We start from the raw sequence: 22,223 nt of genomic DNA on the forward strand, positions 1-22,223 counted from the left end.
AAATACTGAGCTACAGACAACAGTAAAAATTCAAATAATTGGATTTTCTTAATCTGTGGGGACACAGATTTAGTACCACATTTAATTTTTTTAAGGAGCAGAGGATTATCTCAGACAAGGTATAAGGAAAAAGTCACCTCTCTCTCCTTAAACCATTTAGAAAAGCTAAAAACTTAAAATATTTAAGATTTTGTTTTAACATTTAAAATGCTTAGCTTAATCCTTACACAGCTATAAAACAAATTGAAATTATATAGGTGTTGGCCCCATATAGACTTTTTAGAACAACTTGTATATACATACTTCCATAAATCCTCTTTATTCAAACTGAATTTGTTCCCTGGACCACAAGTTCTATTCTATAATGAGGCATTTAAGAACTGTGTGTTTCATTTAACTGTAAAGGAATTAATCACCCACAGATATAAAGTCATTTTTCTTTAATGACCCTCTGAAATACAAGAAGATGTTCTCTCTTAAAACTGCGGTCAGAGAAGAATTGGCATGCCAGCAACTGCACCTGTTTCTTAGAACCACAAGCCATAAGCTATTAGGGATGGGGAAGTAATACTTCAGCTTGAACCAGACTTTAAACTTTTGAATGTGTAATATTTTCAGATGGTGGCTTTCAAACTAAGCTATTTCTATATCATTAGGTTTTAAATTACATTTTAAATTAATTTAAAATGGGATTTAAAAGATGGCAATGAGTCATGTGCAGAAGTTATTTAACAAAAAGCTATTCAAAGTTTTTAGTTCAAAATACGGTGGGGAAAGTTGAAAGCTCCATAAAAGGTCAATAACTATCTATAAACAAGGGAATGGCCATTTATTTGTGGATTATGTATTTTCTTTAATATTGAATCAGGATCTACACTTAAAAAATATATTTTCCTCCTGTTTCAAAATAAATTATTTTAAGTCTCCCCACTGCTACTTTTAGGCAGAGCTATAAATATTATATACACCATATCAGAATTATTAAAACAATGCCACATGTCTTTAATACAGGTCTTTGTAATAAAAAATTGGAGCATTCAACTGCAGGCATTTGGCATTCTCTATAAATTGTTCAGTAGATATTGTCCTTCTGTAATAATCCTCTGTGACAGATTGGTGGAAGTGCCTAACAGCACTAGTAGTGGTTAAAATGTGGAATCTTTAAGCTGCTTGTGTTTTATGGGGATCAGAGAGTGTGTGTTTACACATCTGCACATAAACATTTTCTGGCTGCAATTCACTAACACGGGTATTTTCCCTTCTGAAATGTAAAAACTTAACTCCAAAGATCTTCTCTGACACATGATACTATCAACAAGACTATCAATTCAATTTCTAAATCAAAAGGATATGCAAAATAACTAAAAGAAAAATGAAACAGACATTTCTTCTTTTTAAATGCATCTTCTATAATCCACAAAGGTAGAACTGATTGACAAAACTGATTGACTTCAAATTTCATTGACCGAATAAAACATTTATAATAAATGTATTATTCAGCCAGCTGTTACACACCACATAAGGTGCTGCATGCACAGCAAATGCTTATTTCCCATGCGACTGAACAGACTTTCCACCTATTTTAATGGAATACCCAGTAAAATAATTTAAATAAAAATATTTTCTTCAGCAGCAAAATAGTTAATTTTTAAAAAGGCACCCAAATATATATCATACTAAACCCCTCTTCAAACAACCCAGAATTTTTATTCTTTTGATTTATCTCACTGTTTTTGTGATAACATCTCATACTCCAACTTCTCTCTCTCATGGTCTACTACAGTTACCCATATGTTTTACTCCTAAATCACCATGAAAGAGAAAATCTAAATAGACAAACCAAAGCACAAGTGCAAGCTGTGATAATTGAATTGTGGATTAAAAAAAAAAGTCCCCTCTGAGTGTCTAGTTTAGGATACTACATAGCAGCTATCACTGTAGCATCTAAGTTTCCTAAGTCAATTATGTGCATAAGGTAAGCTCCCTTGTCTTGAAGGAGATGATACTTTTTTTAAAACCTTCCTTCTCCCTCTTCTGGAGAAAACGGCTCTCACTGGAAATAGTTCTTTTGAAATCACCATACAACATTTTATCTGCTCATGGTTCAAATGAACTCAGGTTTAAAAGCTAGCATTATACAGGCGGAAGTGAAAGTTTAAATGCTAAACATTCATTATCTATTTCAAAAAAGTTATAGTCCTGTTTTATATGAAAACAGAGGGCTCAGATTTTTCAGTTGTATTATTGTTTTCGTCTAATGAGACGTGTGCATCAAAGTAGGTGTTTCAAGAAAGAAAAAGAAAACTGGTTTAATATTTTTAAAATACATTTTTGTTTTGTTTCACACTGAAAAACTTTACTGTAGCTCTTAGAACATACACATTTGTGTCTGTATAGATACTTATCACATTTGAAAGAGTTAAAATTATTTTAAAGAAGCACTGTGAATAGAGGGATATTGTCGGACTTCATAATTATTATTTTGAACACCACCATAATAGGGTTTGTTCTTTTGCAGGTTAATGAGAATTTTTCCAACTGCCAACCCTGTAAGCTCGAACCGGGATCTGAAAATTCTCGCAGTGTTTTTTATCCCTCTCAAATCATCAATATACAGTTTTGCTGACAAAATGTAGTTGATGTTTAAAGCAGGATAAACTCCAACTTGTTCTTCTATAACTGTGCAGAGCTAAATGCATTTTTAAAAAACACCTTGTTTCTATCAGTAAAATAAGTCATCCCAAGAGTGTATTTCACATTTTTTCTTACTAACTACACTTTAAATATACTAGTTATAGAGACATAAGGCCATAAACCCATGAAAAGATATGGGTGGGGAATCCTAGAAGAATTGCATAAAGGAATAAAAATATACATGTTCATTTGAACAGAGGATTCCCATACACTTCAATTATCCACCCAGACAAGCTTACATGTCAAAGAATCAAGCAAATGTTCTGTTGTCATCCCAATCTGCATAACTAGGTATATTTTTACCTGTAAATGTTGGTAGAGTTAGATAGGCATGAATATATCTATGCCAAAAGGACTATAAATAAATGAAAAGTTAAGACAAGGCAGCAAGAGACTAAGAAACTTTCTGAATTAACTCTCCTAATATATCAGTCTAAAGTTAAAGTAATGGACTAGAAGATTTTATAAACTGAAAACATTTATTTCTCGCTCATAACAAATGCCTGCAGTTCATCTGGGACCCTCCTCTTTGGAAGTAATCAAACTTCTCCAAACCAGTTTGACACCTGTTTGATTTCTTTGATGAATAAGCACAAGCCACATGAAAGTTTAATGCACAAACTTCAGCAAAGCAGTGAAAAAAGGACACCAAAGTTTCACATTAGATGCATTATGCTAAAATAGAGGCCTAAAGTAGAATATCTGATCAATCATTATGTAGCATAAGTACAGTGTCTTTTATTCATTGTTTTGAAAAATGTATGTAATGTTTAACAACATCCCAAAAACACAAAAACAAAACAAAAATCCAACACCCCACTGCTCAAGAAGCATCCACTTTAGGGACCAGATTTTGTAACTCTTACCATACATAGGTGAGCTGTCCTACACCCATGAGTAATCCCATGGAAGCCTCTTGGTTTTATTGCATGAGTAAGAAAATGCAGTACTTGAGTCTAAAGCAGGGGTGTCCAAACTTTTTTCAAAGAAGGCCATATTTGATGAAGTGAACATGCGTGAGGGCCGACCATTTTGCCTTACACTCTTTGAACCATTAAAATTAAATGCAAATTAACTATTTTATGCAAAGTTTATTGCAAACGGCATACTTTTCATTTCGTCACATGGATGACCAATCTAAACAGGTGTTATATCACTCTGCCTTTCATATCTGAAGGCCAGATGGAAAAAAAAAATCCAGGAAGCTGAAATATGTCAGGAACATTGTAAAGTACATTACATATTATTAGTAATAAAGATTGTCTGTCAACTTTTAAGTTAAAAAAATATGAACAGGAACATAACACCAAGTATACATGTTGTGTCCAAATATATTTATAACTGATTTAGACCAACTGACTTTAACTGAGATTTTACAATGTATTCATCTCAATACATATGGATTCGTTGGGGGCCATACAAGATAGATATTGCCAAATTACCTGTGGGGCCGTATTAAACCGGAACACGGGCCGCAATTGGCCCGCAGGCCAGACTTTGGACATGCCTGGTCTAAAGTTTCCTGATTTAGTTTCCATTATAAATTTTGTTCAGCCTTCATTTTGGTCTGATTTACACCCCATTACAACCCCCTTTATCCTGGGATTTATATGTACCCAGCAACTAATTTTTCTTGGTTCTTTCAGTAGCTTCTAAAAATAGGTTTTACAGCAGGGTGGGTCAAAGAACTGCAGATTTTGCCATTGCTCAATAAATGGAATCTGTTTCGTTATAAGGCTCATAGACATGTTCTGGGCTCATTTGCCCCAGAAATGTTTATCTGTACAGGCTGCCTCCATTTGGTACGTAACTTATCTCCCGGAGGTGCCCGGGCTGTAAATGCTCAACAATGGCATGTCATTAGCTCATGAGATGTTAAGGCTCAGACATCTTGTTTAAAGTCTGTAAGTGCAACTACTAGGAAGCGGGGCCAGCTCAAAGACGGGGGAACCCTCTGGGTCCTAGTTTAAATGGCCAAAGAGAACATCCAGAACGACCTTAGGGCCATTAACAAGAAGTTTGGAAGAGACAGACCCCATGTTTCAAGGCACAAGGCAAGAGCTTCTTGAAATCCCCTAGTCAGGGTGGGGTATCGGAGGGTTGGAGCTGCTGTGGCAGTTTCTATGGGTTTTTTACACTATCCTTTTGCAGCCCCCGTCAGTGTAGTAGAAGGCGGACGCGTTTTCACTCCTAATTGCACTGCTACTTCAGACGGGTTTCAGCTACCCATGGGCGGGGGGGGGGGGGATTAATTATGCCGGCGGGCGGGTGTTCCCGGTGAAGCCGAGGAGGAAGCTGTTGGGGGAGGGGGCTTTCCAATGGGGTGTGCGTGTAGTGAGCCCGGGGAGAATGAGCCGCTGGCGAGGGCGGGGTGTATCCGGGAAGAGCGGGCTGGCGGTACCTGCTTGTCCAGCGCGGGGTCCCTGGCGCTGCCGGCGGAGGCGCCCTTGGGGGCCGGCGCTCGCTCGCAGCTGCAGCCCTCCAGCATGTACATGCCGGCGGGCCGGGCGCTCTGCTCGCTCTCGAAGTAGAAGAGCACGTTCTGGTAGAGCGCGAACCACTTCTCGTGCCAGCGGCTGGTCTCCGCCGTCTTCTTGCTCAGGTAGCCGCGCTTGGTGCCCTCCTTGCGGGCCAGCAGGGCCAGGTACAGGGCGTGCCCCTCGTTGTAGCGCACGCTCTTCTGCATGGTGCCTGGGCAGCCGGCCTCCTCCTCCTCCTCTTCCTCCGCGCCGCCCGGGCGCTCACAGCCCCGCCGAGCCGCGGGGGTGCCTCATGGGCTCTGCCCGCGCCGACGGCAGCTACCGGCCTTGGCGCGCTGCCTGCTCGCTGGGGGCTGCTCTGCGAGGACGCGGGACGTGCGGCGCGGGGCCCCTCGGGCCAGACGCGCTGGCGGCGTCCCGGGGTTGCTCTCCCGCCTGCCGCGACTGCTGCCTCCTAGCCTGGGGCGGGAGGAGAAGGTCGAGGCTGGTGCTGTCCTCCCGGGCTTGGTGCTGCTGCTCTGGCTCTGCGAGGGGCGCCCCGCGCTAACCCACAGGCGCCGGCTGAAGCATCCCGAGCGGCTCGGCAGACGCACAGTCTCTCCTTCCCCTCCCTACCCCCGGCCAAAAAAGTTGTGCGCGGAGCCCGAGCTGCAGCCGCTGAGGGCAGAGACGCGCTGAGCCCGCGAGGATCCCCCAACAAACTCCGCCGGGAGCCAGAAAGGGAAACGTCACGTGGGAGATCAGCTGTAATCGGCTTTGAGCCCAATTTAAAGAGCAAAGTCGCCGCCGCAGCTCCCTAGCCCTCCCTGCGGATCTGCCTCCTCCCTCTCTGCCTCCGAGGGTTTATCTCCATCCAGCCGATCTGGCGGCGGGGGGGGGGGAATTATAGGAAAGCCGGGGGAGGGGACGGGGGAGATTTCCACAGCGCTGGGGGGAGTGACAATAAGGGGCAGGGTGCTGCAGTGTGACATTTTCCTCCTTGTATTTGTATCTGAACTCCATCAAGCAAACTGCCTCATACTTAGTGCTGCTTGCACTTGCCCATGGCTGCGCTCTCATTTCCTTTACATGGGATTAAAAGGGCTGTATCAGCACCACCACAGAATGAAATACTTTAGCAAGTGCATGGAAAATATTCAGTCCCTTAAGCTTTTATTTTTAAACTACAATTCCTTTTGAAAGGATTTTTCACCATAGGATAATAGCTATGTTATGACTGTAATAACTGCATACAGAAGCTGCTGTAATTTTTCAAATTGTTAGTATTTTAGAAGAAATTTTAATAGCATAAGAAACAAAACAAATCATTATTAAAGCATGAATTACACAAACATGTAGACTAAATAGGGTTTACAAAAACATCAGTGACATTTAAAAACAGTATTACCTGAAATTAAAAACATTACAAATATCTTTATTGCAAGCAAGTTTCATTTTTTTATGTGGCTTTTAGAAATTACAAATATACTTTTGCAGCTGCCCATTTTGAACAAATATAAATGACTCAGTGTATAGTGTGCTTTATATCAGAATCCAGTCTCCTATACAACCACTTCACTTCAAAGCTTTAGCTCAAATTACTGTTTAGATTTAGGATTATTTTCAGTGAACAAATGCACAGGCCCAATGCCACACAGACTGTTGCAGAAATAAGATGCCTGGTCCCAATCTTGAAAAAAAGCACATTTTATTTTATATTTAGCTAGATTGCTCAAACTATCTGCATAGGTTTTTTAGTAAGCAGGGCAAGTGGATGCATGTAATTATTAAAAAAGCATATATAAAGGAACTAGTTTTTCCTGATACTTTTTTTTACATAACAGCAATCGAAACTGTATTAATAATATGACTACTTCCACCAACTAAAAGAATTGAGTGTTCACAAGTCGCTTTAACCATTTCCATTCACTGGGCCTGATACTACATTCCTTATTCAATCAAACCTGACCTAAGAGGAAGCTTTGGGGTGTTCTGGAACTGTCAGATTGAAGTCCTATAGGCTGTCAGCTGGCAGCGTATTCCGCCGCTTTGCTCTGCTCTGCTCCCCCTCCCCCTGGTCTGCAGACCAAGGGAACGGGGAGCAGAGCAGAGCAAAGCCGCGGAGCCCGAGGGCAGCAGGATAGCCACGGCATGTCTGGGCTGTCCCGCTGCCCACGTGTTCCGCCGCTTTGCTCCCCGTCCCCCTGGTCTGCAGACCAAGGGGACGGGGAGCAAAGCAGAGCAAAGCCACGGAGCCCGAGGGCAGCAGGATAGCCACGGCGCGTCTCGGCTGTCCCGCTGCCCCCATGCTCCGCGGCTTTGCTCCGGACGCCTGTGGTACAGCAGCTGGGGCGCTGCCGGTTGGTCCCGTAGCACCGCTCTGGGCACCACGGGACCAACCCAGCAGCACCCCAGCTGCTCTGCCCCAGATGTCCCCAAGTCAGCAGCTGCTGAAAATGACCAGTGGCTGACTCCAGGAAGCCTCTGCCCCGGGCTTCCTGGAATCAGCCGCTGATCAGTTTCAGCAGCAGCTGACTTGGGGATGCCTGGGGTTCTTAAGTTGAATCTGTATGTAAGTCAGAACTGGCATCCAGATTCAGCCACTGTTGAAACTGATCAGTTTCAGCAGCGGCTGAATCTGGACGCCAGTTCTGACTTGCATACAGATTCAACTTAAGAACAAACCTACAGTCCCTATCTTGTACGTAACCTGGGGACTGCCTGTACTTGCAAGTAATCCCACTGAAGTTGACAGTGTCCTTTTAAACTGTGGCATTTTAGATATATAATAAGGGCTTCAAATCCTGCACCTCCCCAAACTTCCACTGAAATCAGTCATGGTTGTGCCAGGATCATAGTTCAATGGAACTACACCTATGCATGGAAAAACTCACGTGCACTTTTCTGCAGGATTGAGACCTTAGTTGATAGTGTCCTTTAATTTAGGCCCACCATTTCAGATCTTTGTAATTCAGCACAATATTCAACTACTGCATGAAAGTTGATAAAATATAATTTTTATTGGTGTAAGTAATAGCCAAAACAGTAAAATGTAGGGTTTAATAGGTGCCATCAACAAGTTAAGTATGTAGGATGTAATGTGATGTTTTCAAATATCTGATTGAGACTTACTCACGATTTCCAAAACTAACGCAGTTCATTATCACATTTCATGACCAAATGTTACAGTTATACCCCATCATTCCTAATATAAGATATAATTATTAGGCCTGGTTCATGCATTGTATACACAAACCCGTTTGTATGAATGTGAACATCATAATAGTTTCTCAGACCCAGGAACTGTAGGTACATAGTAACCATAGTACCAAAATTATACCCATTCAGCAGTTATTTTAACCACAAAATCTTTAGACCAATTGATAGTTTAAATTACTACAAAATTGTGATCTAGGTATTCATACCTTTTTCCTAAACTAGAAAAGTTGGACACTTTATTGTCTACATAGCAATCAGAGTGAATTACAATAAGAAATATATGATGCAATTCATCAAATTGACAGTGTATATTAAGTGAAAGCTACACTGTTCCAAACTTCTGTTGTATTATATTAAATATGAATAACTGTTCACAATAAATGCACTTCATTTTTGTGGTGTCATCAGTCTTATGAAAACATACCCATTTTTTGGTATCTTTTAAAAACTTCTTGAAAGCTAAAGTAGGGCCATTATCATCTAATTTATTGTGCTCTTTATTTTGTCTCTTCAGCATGTAAGCTATACTGACTGCCACCCTTAAACCCATTTTCTTTTGGATCTGTAACTTACTCTTACACACTTCTGAATGTGGCCCATGGTTTGTTGGCAAAGAACTACTAATAATTGGTAAAAAAGTTTTAAAAAGATAGCTTGTTCTGCTACACCACTCTTTGCTGGGTATAATTTCCACCAATTTATAATTTTGGATTGACTTGCCAACATAGTTTACGTCACTTTGCACATCTCTAATTTAATTCCCAATGTTTCCTAAATGTGGTTTCAGAAAGTGTGACACAAAATAAATCAACTTCACCAGCACCTACACTTACATTACTGAACAAATTAGTCCATTTTAAGTAGACTGAATTGGACCCTGACTTATTGGGCCTTTAAAAAAAAGAGAGAGAGAGAGAGAGAAGGAGAAGGGAGGGACAAGTGTAATACTCTTGAAGAGACCAGTTTTTTTAAATGACAGAACTGAACCATAGAGCATCTGAATATTTTTTACTCTCATGTGTGTTTGATGGAATGTTTTTAGCCTGCTGAGTTAAGTATTCTTGCTTCTTGGAGTTTCTACTCCTATTTGGATCCTTCAAGTTGTTTACAGACTTTTCAGTCTGCTTGCTTAGGTTTAAGGATGTCTCTTCCAATAACTTCATTCCAAAGGATAAAGTTGTAGTGTGTTCTTGTGATTAGCCATAAAGCCATTATGCTGACAGGGTCCCTGACCCTTGCAGTCATTAAAAGATCCATGTCACTTTTTGCAATACCCAGAGTTATTTGCCATGGTGGCTTGATTAAATTCCAGCTAAGATAATTACACTCAACATGCCTAAATTTACATTGTAATTTCAACTGGGGAAGTAAGTCTTTATTTTTTGTCTTAAACTGCTTTAAGAGTATAGATGGCACTGTGAAACAGCTGCTGTACTCCAAACCAGAAGTTGTTGCATTCCAGGAATGAGGAAATGATGCTCATACATAGCATATAACATGAGTTGTGATTCTTCTGGATAAAAGGCAATAAAATGAAGTATACTACGAGTATATTATATATACTATGAATATATAAATATACTATGAGTTTCATTCTGAGGGAGCACAGTATTTTGGTCCCAGGTCAATGATATCTTCATTGATATGCTACAGTGAAAGAGGAGAAAGTTGTGATTAATGAAATGATCATCACATCAATTATTGTTAAAATGACAGAAGAGAGTGGAACATACTGTCATTTTATGCATGGCTTTATATAGTTTTTATCACATCAAATTGCACATTTAGAGTGGTTTCTGTCCTTTTCTCATATTCCATGGTTGCAAAAAATAATATAGATAAATGATCTCCAACTGTTGGTTAACAGATACAATTCTTTATTTGGTAAAAATTATAAGAACATTATTAATTTTTATCTCAGAAGTAAAATATTGAACCAAAGCCTGGTGATTTTACTTACACAAGTCATTCCACTGACATCAGTGGATCTTCTCAGGTGAGGAAGGTGAGCAGCTTTGAGCCTACATGTAATGGAGTCATAACATTCAGCTAATATTTTGTGGTACCAGATAGTTTAGCATGATTCCAAATCCATGCACTGCATGTATTATATACTGCATCTCCTTAAAAATAACCCGATAAACTCAAATGTTCAGACCCTTTGTTCTGTAATTAATACCCCTTTGTATATATAAACCAATTTTTAGCTTCACCATATCTGACTACTAATGTCAATTGAGAAGTTCCAGTCTTCTTTTCCACTAATTATTTAATTTACATTTTTGTGATTGCCTAATAATTCATGAATAAACAGCTTTAAGGCAACGCGCAAAAATATGCCATGTAAATTAATTGTCCATTCTTCATGGTACAATGCTGTTCCTTTGTCAACTGTCAGCAGATGTCCTGAGCAATATAGTTTGGCTTCCCAGTGGAGGAAAATCAGCAATGCAGAGTCAGAGTGTGACTAACACACATATATACACGAGTACTAGAACAGAGGTAACCAAATACCATGCAGGTAATCCCATCTTCAGCAACTTCAGTCCAACACCAATGGCCAGTTCCCATGAAACAACTCTGCCTCAAGAATTGACTGTAATTCAGGACTAAGACAGACCAAATTCTCCTGCTCCTCACACAATTCTTTCTGCACAAAAATTTGCGTAACAACTACCACAACCATGCAGCACATCTTCCAAAGAGTAAATATTTGCAGTCACCCTAGAAAAAGGAACATGAAGACTATGTGTAACAGTAGCAATTGCCATTACAGAGTGTACCACATTTATCTCCATTATTAGGACTTTTAAACCAAGGTAAAAGATCAAACAACAAATAACCAAAAACATAAGAGATATCAGGCAGGTGAATTAATCTTTTACTGGACCAATATCTACTGGATAGAGAAAGAAGTTTTTGAGTTCCATGGAAAAGAACCTCTAAAAAGCTTCTCTCTCACACCAACCAAAGCTAGCATAGTAAACTATATTACCTCACTCATCCTGTCTCTCTTGTATCCTGGAACCAACATGGCTACACCATCACTGCAAACAAACTTAGATGTTATCATGCTGTTTCTGCAATCCATGCATTGTGCTTTAGTTTAGAATATTTGAAATCCCTATCAGTAGGCTTTCTACAGCTCCACAGAATGCGTAAGTGCTGGGGGGGGGGGGAGGGGACAGGTTCCTTGCCTTTGGAGGTTACAATATAACAACATGACCCTATAGGTCCTTAACTTTTACTCTTAATGCATATTCCTGTGCTTATTCTCAATTAAATCAATGGAACAGTTAAGCTGCTATGACAGCTTTCTGCTACAACTTTACTACTGTGTTTTTATTAATGATTAGAAAGTGAGAGGGGCCAGGCTAACCTTAGTACTGAAAAGGGAAACTATAATTTGTATCATGGAAATGTTTGTATTCCCACCCCTTTTTAAGTTCAGTACTAAGCTCCAAATGGGAGCACGAGAGAGAGTTTTTCAGGTCTGGTTTCAGTGTGTTTCTGTGACAATGCCAAAAAACAGCAGAGATTCACTGGCTAAGTTTAAACCTGAAGTGCCAGCATTCAGCTTGTCTGCTGAAGACTTAACTATCCTCAGTCACTTAGGACTCTGGGCTCTATGCAGGCGCTTCCGCTTTGAAATGCACAAGAGGCCCCACTGAGCTAAAACAGAATATATTGCATTTCAAAGCGGAAGTGCCCGCATGGAGCCTGAGATCAGCGCGGGACTCAGAGTCGACTAGTCCTTAACATCCCTAATATGAACTGGACTTTATAATCAGGATGAAATCACAGTGTAAACAAAATATTTTTAAATGTTCTTCATAAAACTGTTATTTTAAATCATATAGTGAGATACTGCTCCATGTAAGTGTGAAATAGACCCTAAGGTTGAAGTCAATGAGAATTTTTCCTTATGCCATGGGTTTTCATGCAATACATTTCAGAGATCACTCTGAAGAATTCAATACTCTTTCTAACAAGAAAAATAACTCATTCCTACAGTTTGCAGCTAAGCAAAAAGTGTAATGTGTATATCCAAAAACATTCCTTGAAGAGAGCTCAAATTGATTCTTTAATTGCTCAAAAGACTTCAGCACATCATAATACAAATTTCATAAATTTAAATACCAAGTAATTTTCCAATGTGAGTCAATAGAGACTGAACTCATAAATGAAGTGTACATCACAATGTAGGCTTTTAATGCTGAATATACCAGAAGGAACTTGGTAACTAGGGCAACAAATTTAAACTGAAAACAACACACTGTATCAGGATAAAATTTCATTAGTAGTAATTTTTGTTCAATCTGAGACAAGCCAAATTGCAGATTATTTCATCTGTTTTAACAAGATCTGTGCAACGAAGAACAAAATTAATGAACTAGCTGAAAGATACTCCTTATAGCTGAAAGAATTTCAAGGCAAATCTGAAAATTACCCTCTCCTCCTCCCAGATCTGAAGAAATATTTAGGCAGATTCCAGTGGATACCCTGTGGGAAAAGTGGAATAAACAAACAACTCTGGGAAAAATAAGTGATATTTATATGCCTTACGAGTGTTACAGAGAACTGACAGATTCTTTGTAAGGGTTGTATGATTTAAAGGAAAGAGGTTTGATGAATGAAGTAACATCTTCCACGGTCACCTTGAAAAACTCATTTAATATATTACATAACTAAGTAGTTTTCAGAAGTAGAACAGCAGACTTTTCATTTAACTTTATATCTAGAGCTATATACTGGAAAAAAAAATCGATCTGATGGGAAATAGAATCCACTAGATTTCTCTTAACAAAAATCAAAAATTGGAGAATACATACTTATCAAGGTCATTTGGAGTTTGACTTTTTTATTTTTAAGTCTATGCTGTATTCATATGTTATGTAGATGGTAAGTATTGAAATTCATTTTGTGAATGTATTCAGATGCAGTTGGGGCTTAAGGGTATAGTAAAGAATGCCCAAACAAAAGCAAAATGTGTAGCTACAGAACAGGCAACAAAGTGAGTGTAATGTTATGCATGGCAGTCTGGGCTAAAATGATAGTTAAGAGAGGTAAATGTTTTCTCTCTCTCTCTTTTTTTTAAAGGGTAGGGAGAGGATACAGAGATTGCTCTTTCCCCCAGTATAACCTCCTCATACATCCTGTATGCTCTATATTTGATGTGATGCTCTATTACCATCATTTTGCAAATGTCTGGTGGCCACAGCTAGAAAGAAGACACAACTTCAGCGGACAGGTAGATGAAGGATAAAGAGATAAAATAGTTCAGAGACCCTTAAACGAAAGAGAAAAAATAGAAAAAGCTAACAAATGAGTATATTCTAGCTAGTAGCAAAGATATATTTATAATCTATTCTTTGTTAGTTTTCAGAGTAGAAAAGTATACATGCAAAACTGTATAATTTCTTGTAAAATGAAACATTAAATTAATTATTGATATTCTACTGATAATAAACTACATCATGGTGTGCCTCAGTAAGACATTGATGCAATTCTGGGTAATTGAAGGCATGAACCCATCCTAAAAACTGCCCTGGTATTTTGCTAGTGTAGACGCAGTCATGGTTCATTGTTTAAAAAAAGGTCCTTCTGACTCTACAATAGGAAAGTCAATGGCAAAATCATTTGCTCCATTATGTTTGTTAAAAAAAAATGTTTAGTGTTTCTGAACTGGATTATTTTACATTTAACTGGCTGGTACTTCCAAATTCATAGTAAGAGGAAAAACAGAAGATCATCCTTTATGTATTCCATTTTCATTTATTACAATCCATTATGAAGAAGGTAGAATCATTCTTTGACATATGACATGGTAATTTTGATATATTTTATATATTAGATAATTGATATAGATATGATACAGTGATACTGTTTATATACCTGGGAAAGACAATCAGATGATGTTGTGGGCTTTATTTTGCCAAGAGAATCATTGTTTTGGAATCGATACATAGTACATTATAAAATAGTTTTATGGGGTTCAATAACCTTATTTTATCCAAATTACTCTCTAGTTCTCTTACAGCACTGAAATGTTTAAAAGTGAGCTCTTTGAATTACATATTGCTTCATTCTGTCAGACTGAAGGTTGACTGTGGAGGCCAGATATATGACTTATCTTCATCCCTGGGTACTGTATTATTTAGGAATCTGTTTAGGAAGTAGGCAGGCTGTATCCAAAAAGTGAAAGAAATAGCTTGAGAGGATTCTGACACTCAATGACATAATATACATACATTTGCCTCTCAAAATAAATTTTAATTTTATTTTTAATGTTATAATTTTTCCTCATTGTTTTTTCTTTTTAAAAGTTACTACTGTCAAATTGCTATTGTAATTATTATGTATGATTAAGCTTGCTCAGCCTATAAAACTAAGCAAGTTTTCTTCCGTAGGGCATGTCTTTATGTTTCTGTGTTATTCATCTGTAATGCAAGTTGACAAGAAGTATAATTGAGAAAAAGGAAAATGAGGGGCCTGGATTTTGGTTGTTGATGGAAGACGGAGGATTTACTGGAAATGTTTTGAACTGTCAGAGCTCCCCAGATAAGGGCTGAGATGGTAGGGGAAAAAAAAACATCGGGGCTGTTTCAGTTTGTGGATCGATATAGAGTAGGAGCATAAAACTCTGTCACTCTTAATATAACAATTGTCTGCCAATGTCTTTTCAGAATAACTTTTAAAAATGTTTATACTGAAGGAGACTGATTGGCTCATAGAATTAGTAATGGGATATAGTGCTTTTCACCTCAAGGTCACTTGTGCAAGTTCAGCAAAAAAGAGCAGGTCAAATTCTGCTCTAGGGGTACATCTAAACTGCATGGCTATTTCAGGATACCTCTGGCATCCCGAAATAGTTAACCACGTCTACACAAACCACCTGTTATTTCAAAATATTTTTTCAAAATAATGGGTACGCTATTTTGGCATCCTGGTAAACCTCATTGCACAAGGGATAAGGGATGGCTCAAAAGAGCATAGCGCAAATTGCGTATCTTATTTCGAGTTTAGGGTGCTGTGTACATGCACCAAAAGTCACAGAATATACACTACAGTAGATGAGAGCAGATGTTCAGTGCCTTACTATCTGATGCCTGTTCAGCATCTAAGTCAGTAGTCTAGTTCTTAATAGTCACAGAGCCACTAGCACATTTTTTATTCTTGTTAGAAGCCCAAGAAGAGAAGGCAAGAACTGAACGGGCAGGGAGATTCAGTACATCTACTGAGCAGTGTCTCCTCTAATTTACAGCAGTTTTCTCCTGGGGAGAACCGTAAGGGAAAACAGGTCACGACCTCTCTCTTGTGGGAATCCATCACAAGTGAACAGATTTAGACTTGCATGGAAATGTATTTTACATGTCCCTGATCCAATGCAAGTGACTCTCACCCTCTCACTCCAAACTTCACCTATATCAAATTATTGATAAAACAATACTTAAAAAGATAGGAGGCTGGAACTTCTTAAAAACAAATATATGCTAAGAATATGCTCATTGATTTTCTATTCCATTTCCTCTAGTTGCAGGAATTAGTCCTAAGTGGCATGAATCCATGAAGCCTGTGATTTCTTACCCTCCCTATAGTTTCATGTATTTTCTCTACTTGCTCTCTATCAAGCAGGTAGGTTTTAGCATGATAAAAGTTGCATCATACATCCATTAATACATACATACATTATACATCTGTTAATATTCATTATTCCATATATTCATATCTAAAAAAGCCTGTTTTCATAATCCCTAAAACCACTACTTTTTTACCTTCTTTCAAATCTCAATTCCAAACCTACCTCTTCTGAAACACCTATAAGAAAGTGGCCATCTCATCAGGATAACGGAGGAGCAGTCTGGTATGGCTGAGATGTATTTATTAAATAAAATATTTATATGACACAAAGAGCATATCACTCGCCTCAATTTTCATTGCTTGCCTTATATCACAGCATAGATGGTCTCTGGGGATAGACTGAGTCCAGCCTCCTTTGACTAGAGCAGGTGAGCCTAATCCAGCTAATTACAGAGGGTGGGACTATACTATGCCCATAAACGGTTACTAATAGACAATGCTGGGAATGAAAGACAGGCTGAGCCCTGGTGAGCAAAGGTGAGTCCCTGGAGCAAGGGGTGCCTGAAAGCAAGCCTGTGGCATCTGTTCCAAAGGGGAAACAGACCTGGCTGAGGCTAGAAAACTGCCAGGAGCTAGCATGCCAGAAACCCCAGGAAGGGTGACACTAAAGCCCGGGGTCAAGTATTGACTTAAGACTATTCTTTTACTTTAATCTTTGTTATAAAAGAATAAACCTTCTTGAATGGGGCTGGACCTAGCAGTGCAGGCTTTGGAGGTGAGGTGCAGCAATGACTATCTGATGACTCCATCTTAGATTGTAAACTCTGTGAGACAGTGATCAGTACATTGTGGGCCTTATTGGAATTCAGTTTATAACTAATAATATTCATTGCTGAGTATCAAAATTGCTCTTAAAGCAAGCAGCACAAAGGTACTTAAAAAAACAAGATGGAAAACATGAAGGTGGATAGAAGAAGAAATAAAAGCATAATGAAGTGACTTTTGTGTTCTTTGTTGTAGTCATGGCAGCTATTCCAATTTTCCTGCAAGTCATGCTAATGCAAACCTACAATAAAACACTTCCTAGGGGAACTATTTAGGAAATATCAAGAATCGTCTAAATGTCCTGTTTATATTCTTCTCCTAAAACACCCTGTAATCTTTTCATTAATCATTGCAAACAAAAAAAGGAATCACCACACAGATTTCTGGCTATGCTCATTGTTGATCTTCCTGACAAGAGTGAATAGGAAAACTAATGTTAAATTTTAGTTTACTCCATGATACATATTTTTATAATAATTTATGTTGCAAGTTTATGCTAAAATGTGGAGTTATGGAAAAGACACTTATTTCCTAAAAAAAAAACTAATTCAAAAAGGAAAATTGAAGTGAATAGTCATCAGAGAGTGAGTTTAGGACAAAAATTCCATCATACAATAAAATGTCTCAGAAGTAAAGAAAATACATATAACTTCCTCCTTCCTCCCAGGCAGTTATAATATTCACTTTTAAAAGAGATCAAGGACTGAGCTGGCCTGGAGAACAAACTACCTCTTATTTTGGTATATGTGTACGTCAGTGTGGAGAAGTTGGACTGAAGGCAATCTTTTGGACGCAGTGTCCATAGAGCCAACTATGCTGACCAAGCTGACATTCACTCCCATCAGAGAGCAGGTGGAGTACCACCAACCCATCCACGCTTTGTAAAGTAGTGCCTCCACTTGCAGACGCTACCAGAAACATGACATGTCCTAGCTAGCATGGGGCCTGCCTTTCACTTGGATTAGCCCAGTCTGTGTTATACACTGGCTTAGTCAGAGTCCTTATGTGGAACAGATTTACTAATTTGATCAAAAGAATGAATTTCAGATAGATGGTGATGGCTCTGGCTGTTATCATTTACCTGTGTGTGGGCCCTCCAGAGGAGGAAGGAAATAGGGTCCTTTATAAAATAACACCCCTAATAATGGACCATCTGGTCGCCCTATGCCTAATATATAATGTGCATGTTACTTTATACACGAGTACTGTCATGGACACTTGTAACAAACATCTGACTTAGTTGATTTCCCCACTCTGGCTAAATATATAAATTTAGTATGTTCATTCTGAGTTGCTGAGTAGAAAGATTTTCCACATTTGAAATGTGACGGTGTGAAAGTAGAAAGAATTATACTGTAAGAGAAAGATGAATTATGCTGTAATAATTGAATAAGTTGAAGGAATACTGTTTGTCTCTGAACAGGAAGAAGAAAAGTATGTTAATGTTGTTTGTAGATATGCAGATCAGAGTGCTAGCCAGGTGGGCCTGAGTTAATAGGAAAAGGAACATTAGGTGTTAGGGAGAAAGCAATTGCGATAACCAAGGAGATATGGACAGGAGATTGCTGTGTGCTTGATGTGGAAATGAAGATACTTGACTAGCCTCACACTAATCATGTGAAGTTTTGCCCCTCTTTTAATCCTGTTAATTTTGGCTTTCTTTTGACTGTATAAATCAAGGGGTTTGAACCTTGTATGGCACTCACATTTTCTGGGTGCATTTAGTAGAGCGGCTTTGCTAATAAACAGAGCGGTCTGACAAATCTGTGAGTCCTGTCTGACTTTGACAATTGGAACCACCACTAGGACATCAGTTGCCTTTGTCAGATTTCTATTTTTCAAGTTCTTTTGTATGCTTAATAAACCTACATCAATCTCATCCGTAACACAGTCAAAAACGGTGGAAACATCCTGGAAACCAGTTTTCTTACTTGCCAATGTCTTCTTGGCTGGGTATCTTCCCTCCCACCCCACCCCCACTTCTCTGGAGACATAGTTATTCTCTTCATTTTTTCTTTGGGTGCTTCTGAAGAAAATACAAAGAGCCAACTAAATAAAAAGAAGTAGAAAAAAATCTTGTTTTCTTCTTTTGTTCTATATTGAAACTTTTCTGGCTTTGTTTGGTTGACACAGGTCATTAAAATGTGATTATGAAACTCAAGTGCACTCTATTCAATGGGAAAAAACAAACAGTGGTATACATAGCTATTTATAAAACAATATAATCAGCATGCAGATTCCTATTGGGTGTTTGAAGTGACATCTAACTTCAGTCAAGTAAGAGCAGGTGAAATACAAAAATTCATTCTCCTTTCATAATCTGGGGAAAAAACCCTGTTTGGACATGGAAGGGAAACTGGTTTTTTAACATAAAAGTTATCTTCTAGATATGAAGTCTAAGATACTTTTTATGAGCTGAAATTACCAAGAATTCTGAGCAGGATATTGGAAGTTTCAAGCTTAGTTCCAAAGAGCCATCATAGCAGTACAAGTTAGACATATGTGATTACAATTATGGAAGAAAAAATACCTTAAGGTCTACTTCAGAATTGCAGGACAAATAATTCATACTCCAATATCTATGCTACACAGCTAAGTAAAAAGTCAATATGGTTGGTGAGATTATTTAAGTTTAAACTGTGACAATAAGCTATCTGTAACTTTGGGTCAGTTAGCTACAGCTCTGCCCAGCAAGTGATTGGGATCTGCTGTTGGAAGACTTGCAGTAAATCAGCAACTCACAGATTGTATAAACTTCTCCTTTAGTTCCCATAGGGCCATGAGGGAGGAACCTCACTACCCCCTCCTCAAGTGGAAATGATAGGGAAGGTATTTCAGAGCTTGTTTACTGCTTGGGATTTCATAAATAGTAAGACTGGCCCTGCTAAAAATATTGTAGAAGACAATGTGATTTATTAAGATGTGTTAAAGTTTGATCAGCAACCTACCAATGATCCTCACAGCAACTTGACCACAACCAAACCCCGCTCCTCAGTAGAAATGAGTGAAAGGGTTGGTGAGGTGCATTTCCTCTGGATATCTGTTCCAGCTTTTTGTCAACTGATCAAAGTAGAAAATGTACCTGAAAAAAAGTGATAATTCAACACAGGAGTTGAAAGGCTCACAAAAACTGCATAGGCGCTTCTGTACATCCGTGCAGTGAGAGGAAACTTAATGGGGCTCTAAAATACGTTCACATTGAGTGATAGGATATAGAGAATAGATCTAACACAGAAATAAATACCAAGGACTTACAGTGCAGCATCTCCTAATTGACTAACACCTACTCAAAACTGAACAAAGAGGTAGTGAAGTTTGAAGAAAGTAAGTTGATCAGAGAAACTGCATGTTTAATGTGAATTAACTTTTCCCCCAATATAATAATAATAATCTATCTAATGAGGAGACCCCCTCCTACCTGGAGGCACAGTAAGTGCTGCCAGAGGGGATGTGTGAGAGAGCAGCACACTCTTCTCACCCATTAAGCACTATAGAACAGCGTGTGTGCGAAAAAAATGTGGATTTAGGGGTTCTGTCATCTGGCTAGAGGGATTACCTCGTTTTACTGGTTTGATTTTTAAAAATATTTTGAACACTTTATGGTGCTCTGAAATGCCCCACCCTACTGTTCTGAAACTATGCATGGTCTATCATTTCAGTCTATGAACAAGATTTTAAGCTGTATGCAAAGTTATAAGGGAAACGATAAAACAGCAAATATCCTATTTGTGTAGCAGGTGCTAACACCACATCAATCACATGCGGACTGGGTAGGCTGTTTACTAAGGCTACCTAACTTATGACAAATAATTGGCTCCTGATTGAGTCTTAATGGGGGACACCAAATATTAGCCCAATCTGTGTCTTTCCAGCATGACCAAAATGAGTTGGATGTGCCACTGAGCTGGTCTTGGGAGATCCTTCCTCCTTTGTGTTCTGGTAGATTGCAGTATGTCTGATGATGCAGCTAATGCCAACTGGTTGATAACAGGTAGGAACTGGGCTAGGGAAGGGCTGTGGGGTGATACCCATGCCCCCAGGCTGTACCAATTCTCCTTTCAGTTCCCAATTGCCTGTGATAGACTCCAACACTTTGTTGCCCCTCCATCCATCCTTGGTCCACCAAAATCCTGTGTCCATAGTGGAGCATGGCTTCTGCTTGAGTCCACCCCTAAATTAATGTTAACTAGTAAATCTGGTTATTTATTTGTGGTTACGCCATTTGCTTTGCTTTGCTTTGCTTTCTATTATACTTATTTTATTAAGAAAAGATTTACCATGGAGACTCCTTTGCTCTTAGCTGCAAAGCAGGAGTTTCTCTGAGTGATGCTATCTACTGCACCTCCTCCCTATTTCCATATAGACATCTTGTCTGGAGTTAGACAAGCAGCTTGGAGTTGTACTGAATCCCTTTGGGTCCCCTCTACAGCTGCTACCACTCAACTGCAGGAGCGAACCATCCAGTAGCAGCAGGTCTTCGTCAGAGGCTATGCTAACAACAGGATCAATAGAGAAACCCAGTGGAGCAGCGCAGAGTCATGAGAATGGCTCCTGTATCTATGGCCTTAAAGGCCTCTTTTGCTTTGATCCCTAGAAGCTAAAAAGTTTTGTGGTCTTGTCGATGCTACCTTCCTAGTCTCCTCCCAAACACTCACTCTGCGAGGGGTGCTACCCAGGAGAGTAAATAGAGGATGGGTGGGGGGAGAGCACTGTATAGGATTTGTTGCCTATCATTCTCTCCCCTTCGAGTTTCTTGGAGGAGGAGGAGGATCTGTTCCATACTAACTTTAGATTGGACTCCATCCTTTTTTGATGAGACAGGAAAGTAAAAGTAAATAATCTGTTGATACAAATATTTTTCATTCTGCAACATAAACCTTGTTCTGATCATTAACATTTCTTTTCCTATCACCTCAGGATCACCCATATTGATCCCGTTGTCAGCATAGCTTCTGAACAAGGCCTGCTGCTATTGGATGGGTCCCCTCCTGCAGCTGAGTGGTAGCAGCTATAGAGGGGAGGCAAAGAGATTTGGTACAACTCCAAGCTGCTTGTCTAACTCCAGACAAGATTTCTATATGGAAACAGGGAGGAGGTGCAGTAGGTAGCATCACTGAGAGACGCTCCTGCTTTGGAACTAGGAGCAAAGGTGTTTCCATGGGATTCCCAGGAGTGGGGGGTGGTTCAGAGGAAGGCAGAATTAACCCCTTCCAAAAAACAAGGGAAGATTGTCTAGAACAGAATTCCCCTTTACTTGCAGAAGAGGGGACAAACTGTCCCTATGCTAGAGTCTGGAGTTTTCATTTGGTTAAATGAAAGAGATGAAGTGCTGTATTTTATTGTTTTTTGCCTAGAACATGGAAGAAGTATCAGAAATCAGTTTCTGAGATTAACTACTGTACACTACATAACATGACAGATTTTAACTGATTTTATTAAATGAAT

The 22,223-nt window shown here is 39.1% G+C and overlaps 1 protein-coding gene across 2 annotated transcripts in view; it reads right to left on the reverse strand.

The window, feature by feature from the left end:
- The window catches only part of RASGRF2 (Ras protein specific guanine nucleotide releasing factor 2), a 203,959-nt gene extending 197,980 nt beyond the window's left edge, over positions 1-5,979 (reverse strand). For both annotated transcript variants that reach the window (XM_075932213.2, XM_075932212.2), the window contains exon 1: positions 5,096-5,979. In XM_075932213.2, the coding sequence (XP_075788328.1) occupies positions 5,096-5,380 (285 nt within the window). In that variant the 5' untranslated portion in view covers positions 5,381-5,979. The remainder of the gene's footprint in view (positions 1-5,095) is intronic.
- Between the last annotated feature and the right edge of the window lie 16,244 nt (positions 5,980-22,223).

This window comes from Pelodiscus sinensis, chromosome 6, assembly GCF_052426305.1.
Source record: "Pelodiscus sinensis isolate ZL-2025 chromosome 6, ASM5242630v1, whole genome shotgun sequence".
Taxonomy (NCBI): domain Eukaryota; kingdom Metazoa; phylum Chordata; order Testudines; family Trionychidae; genus Pelodiscus; species Pelodiscus sinensis.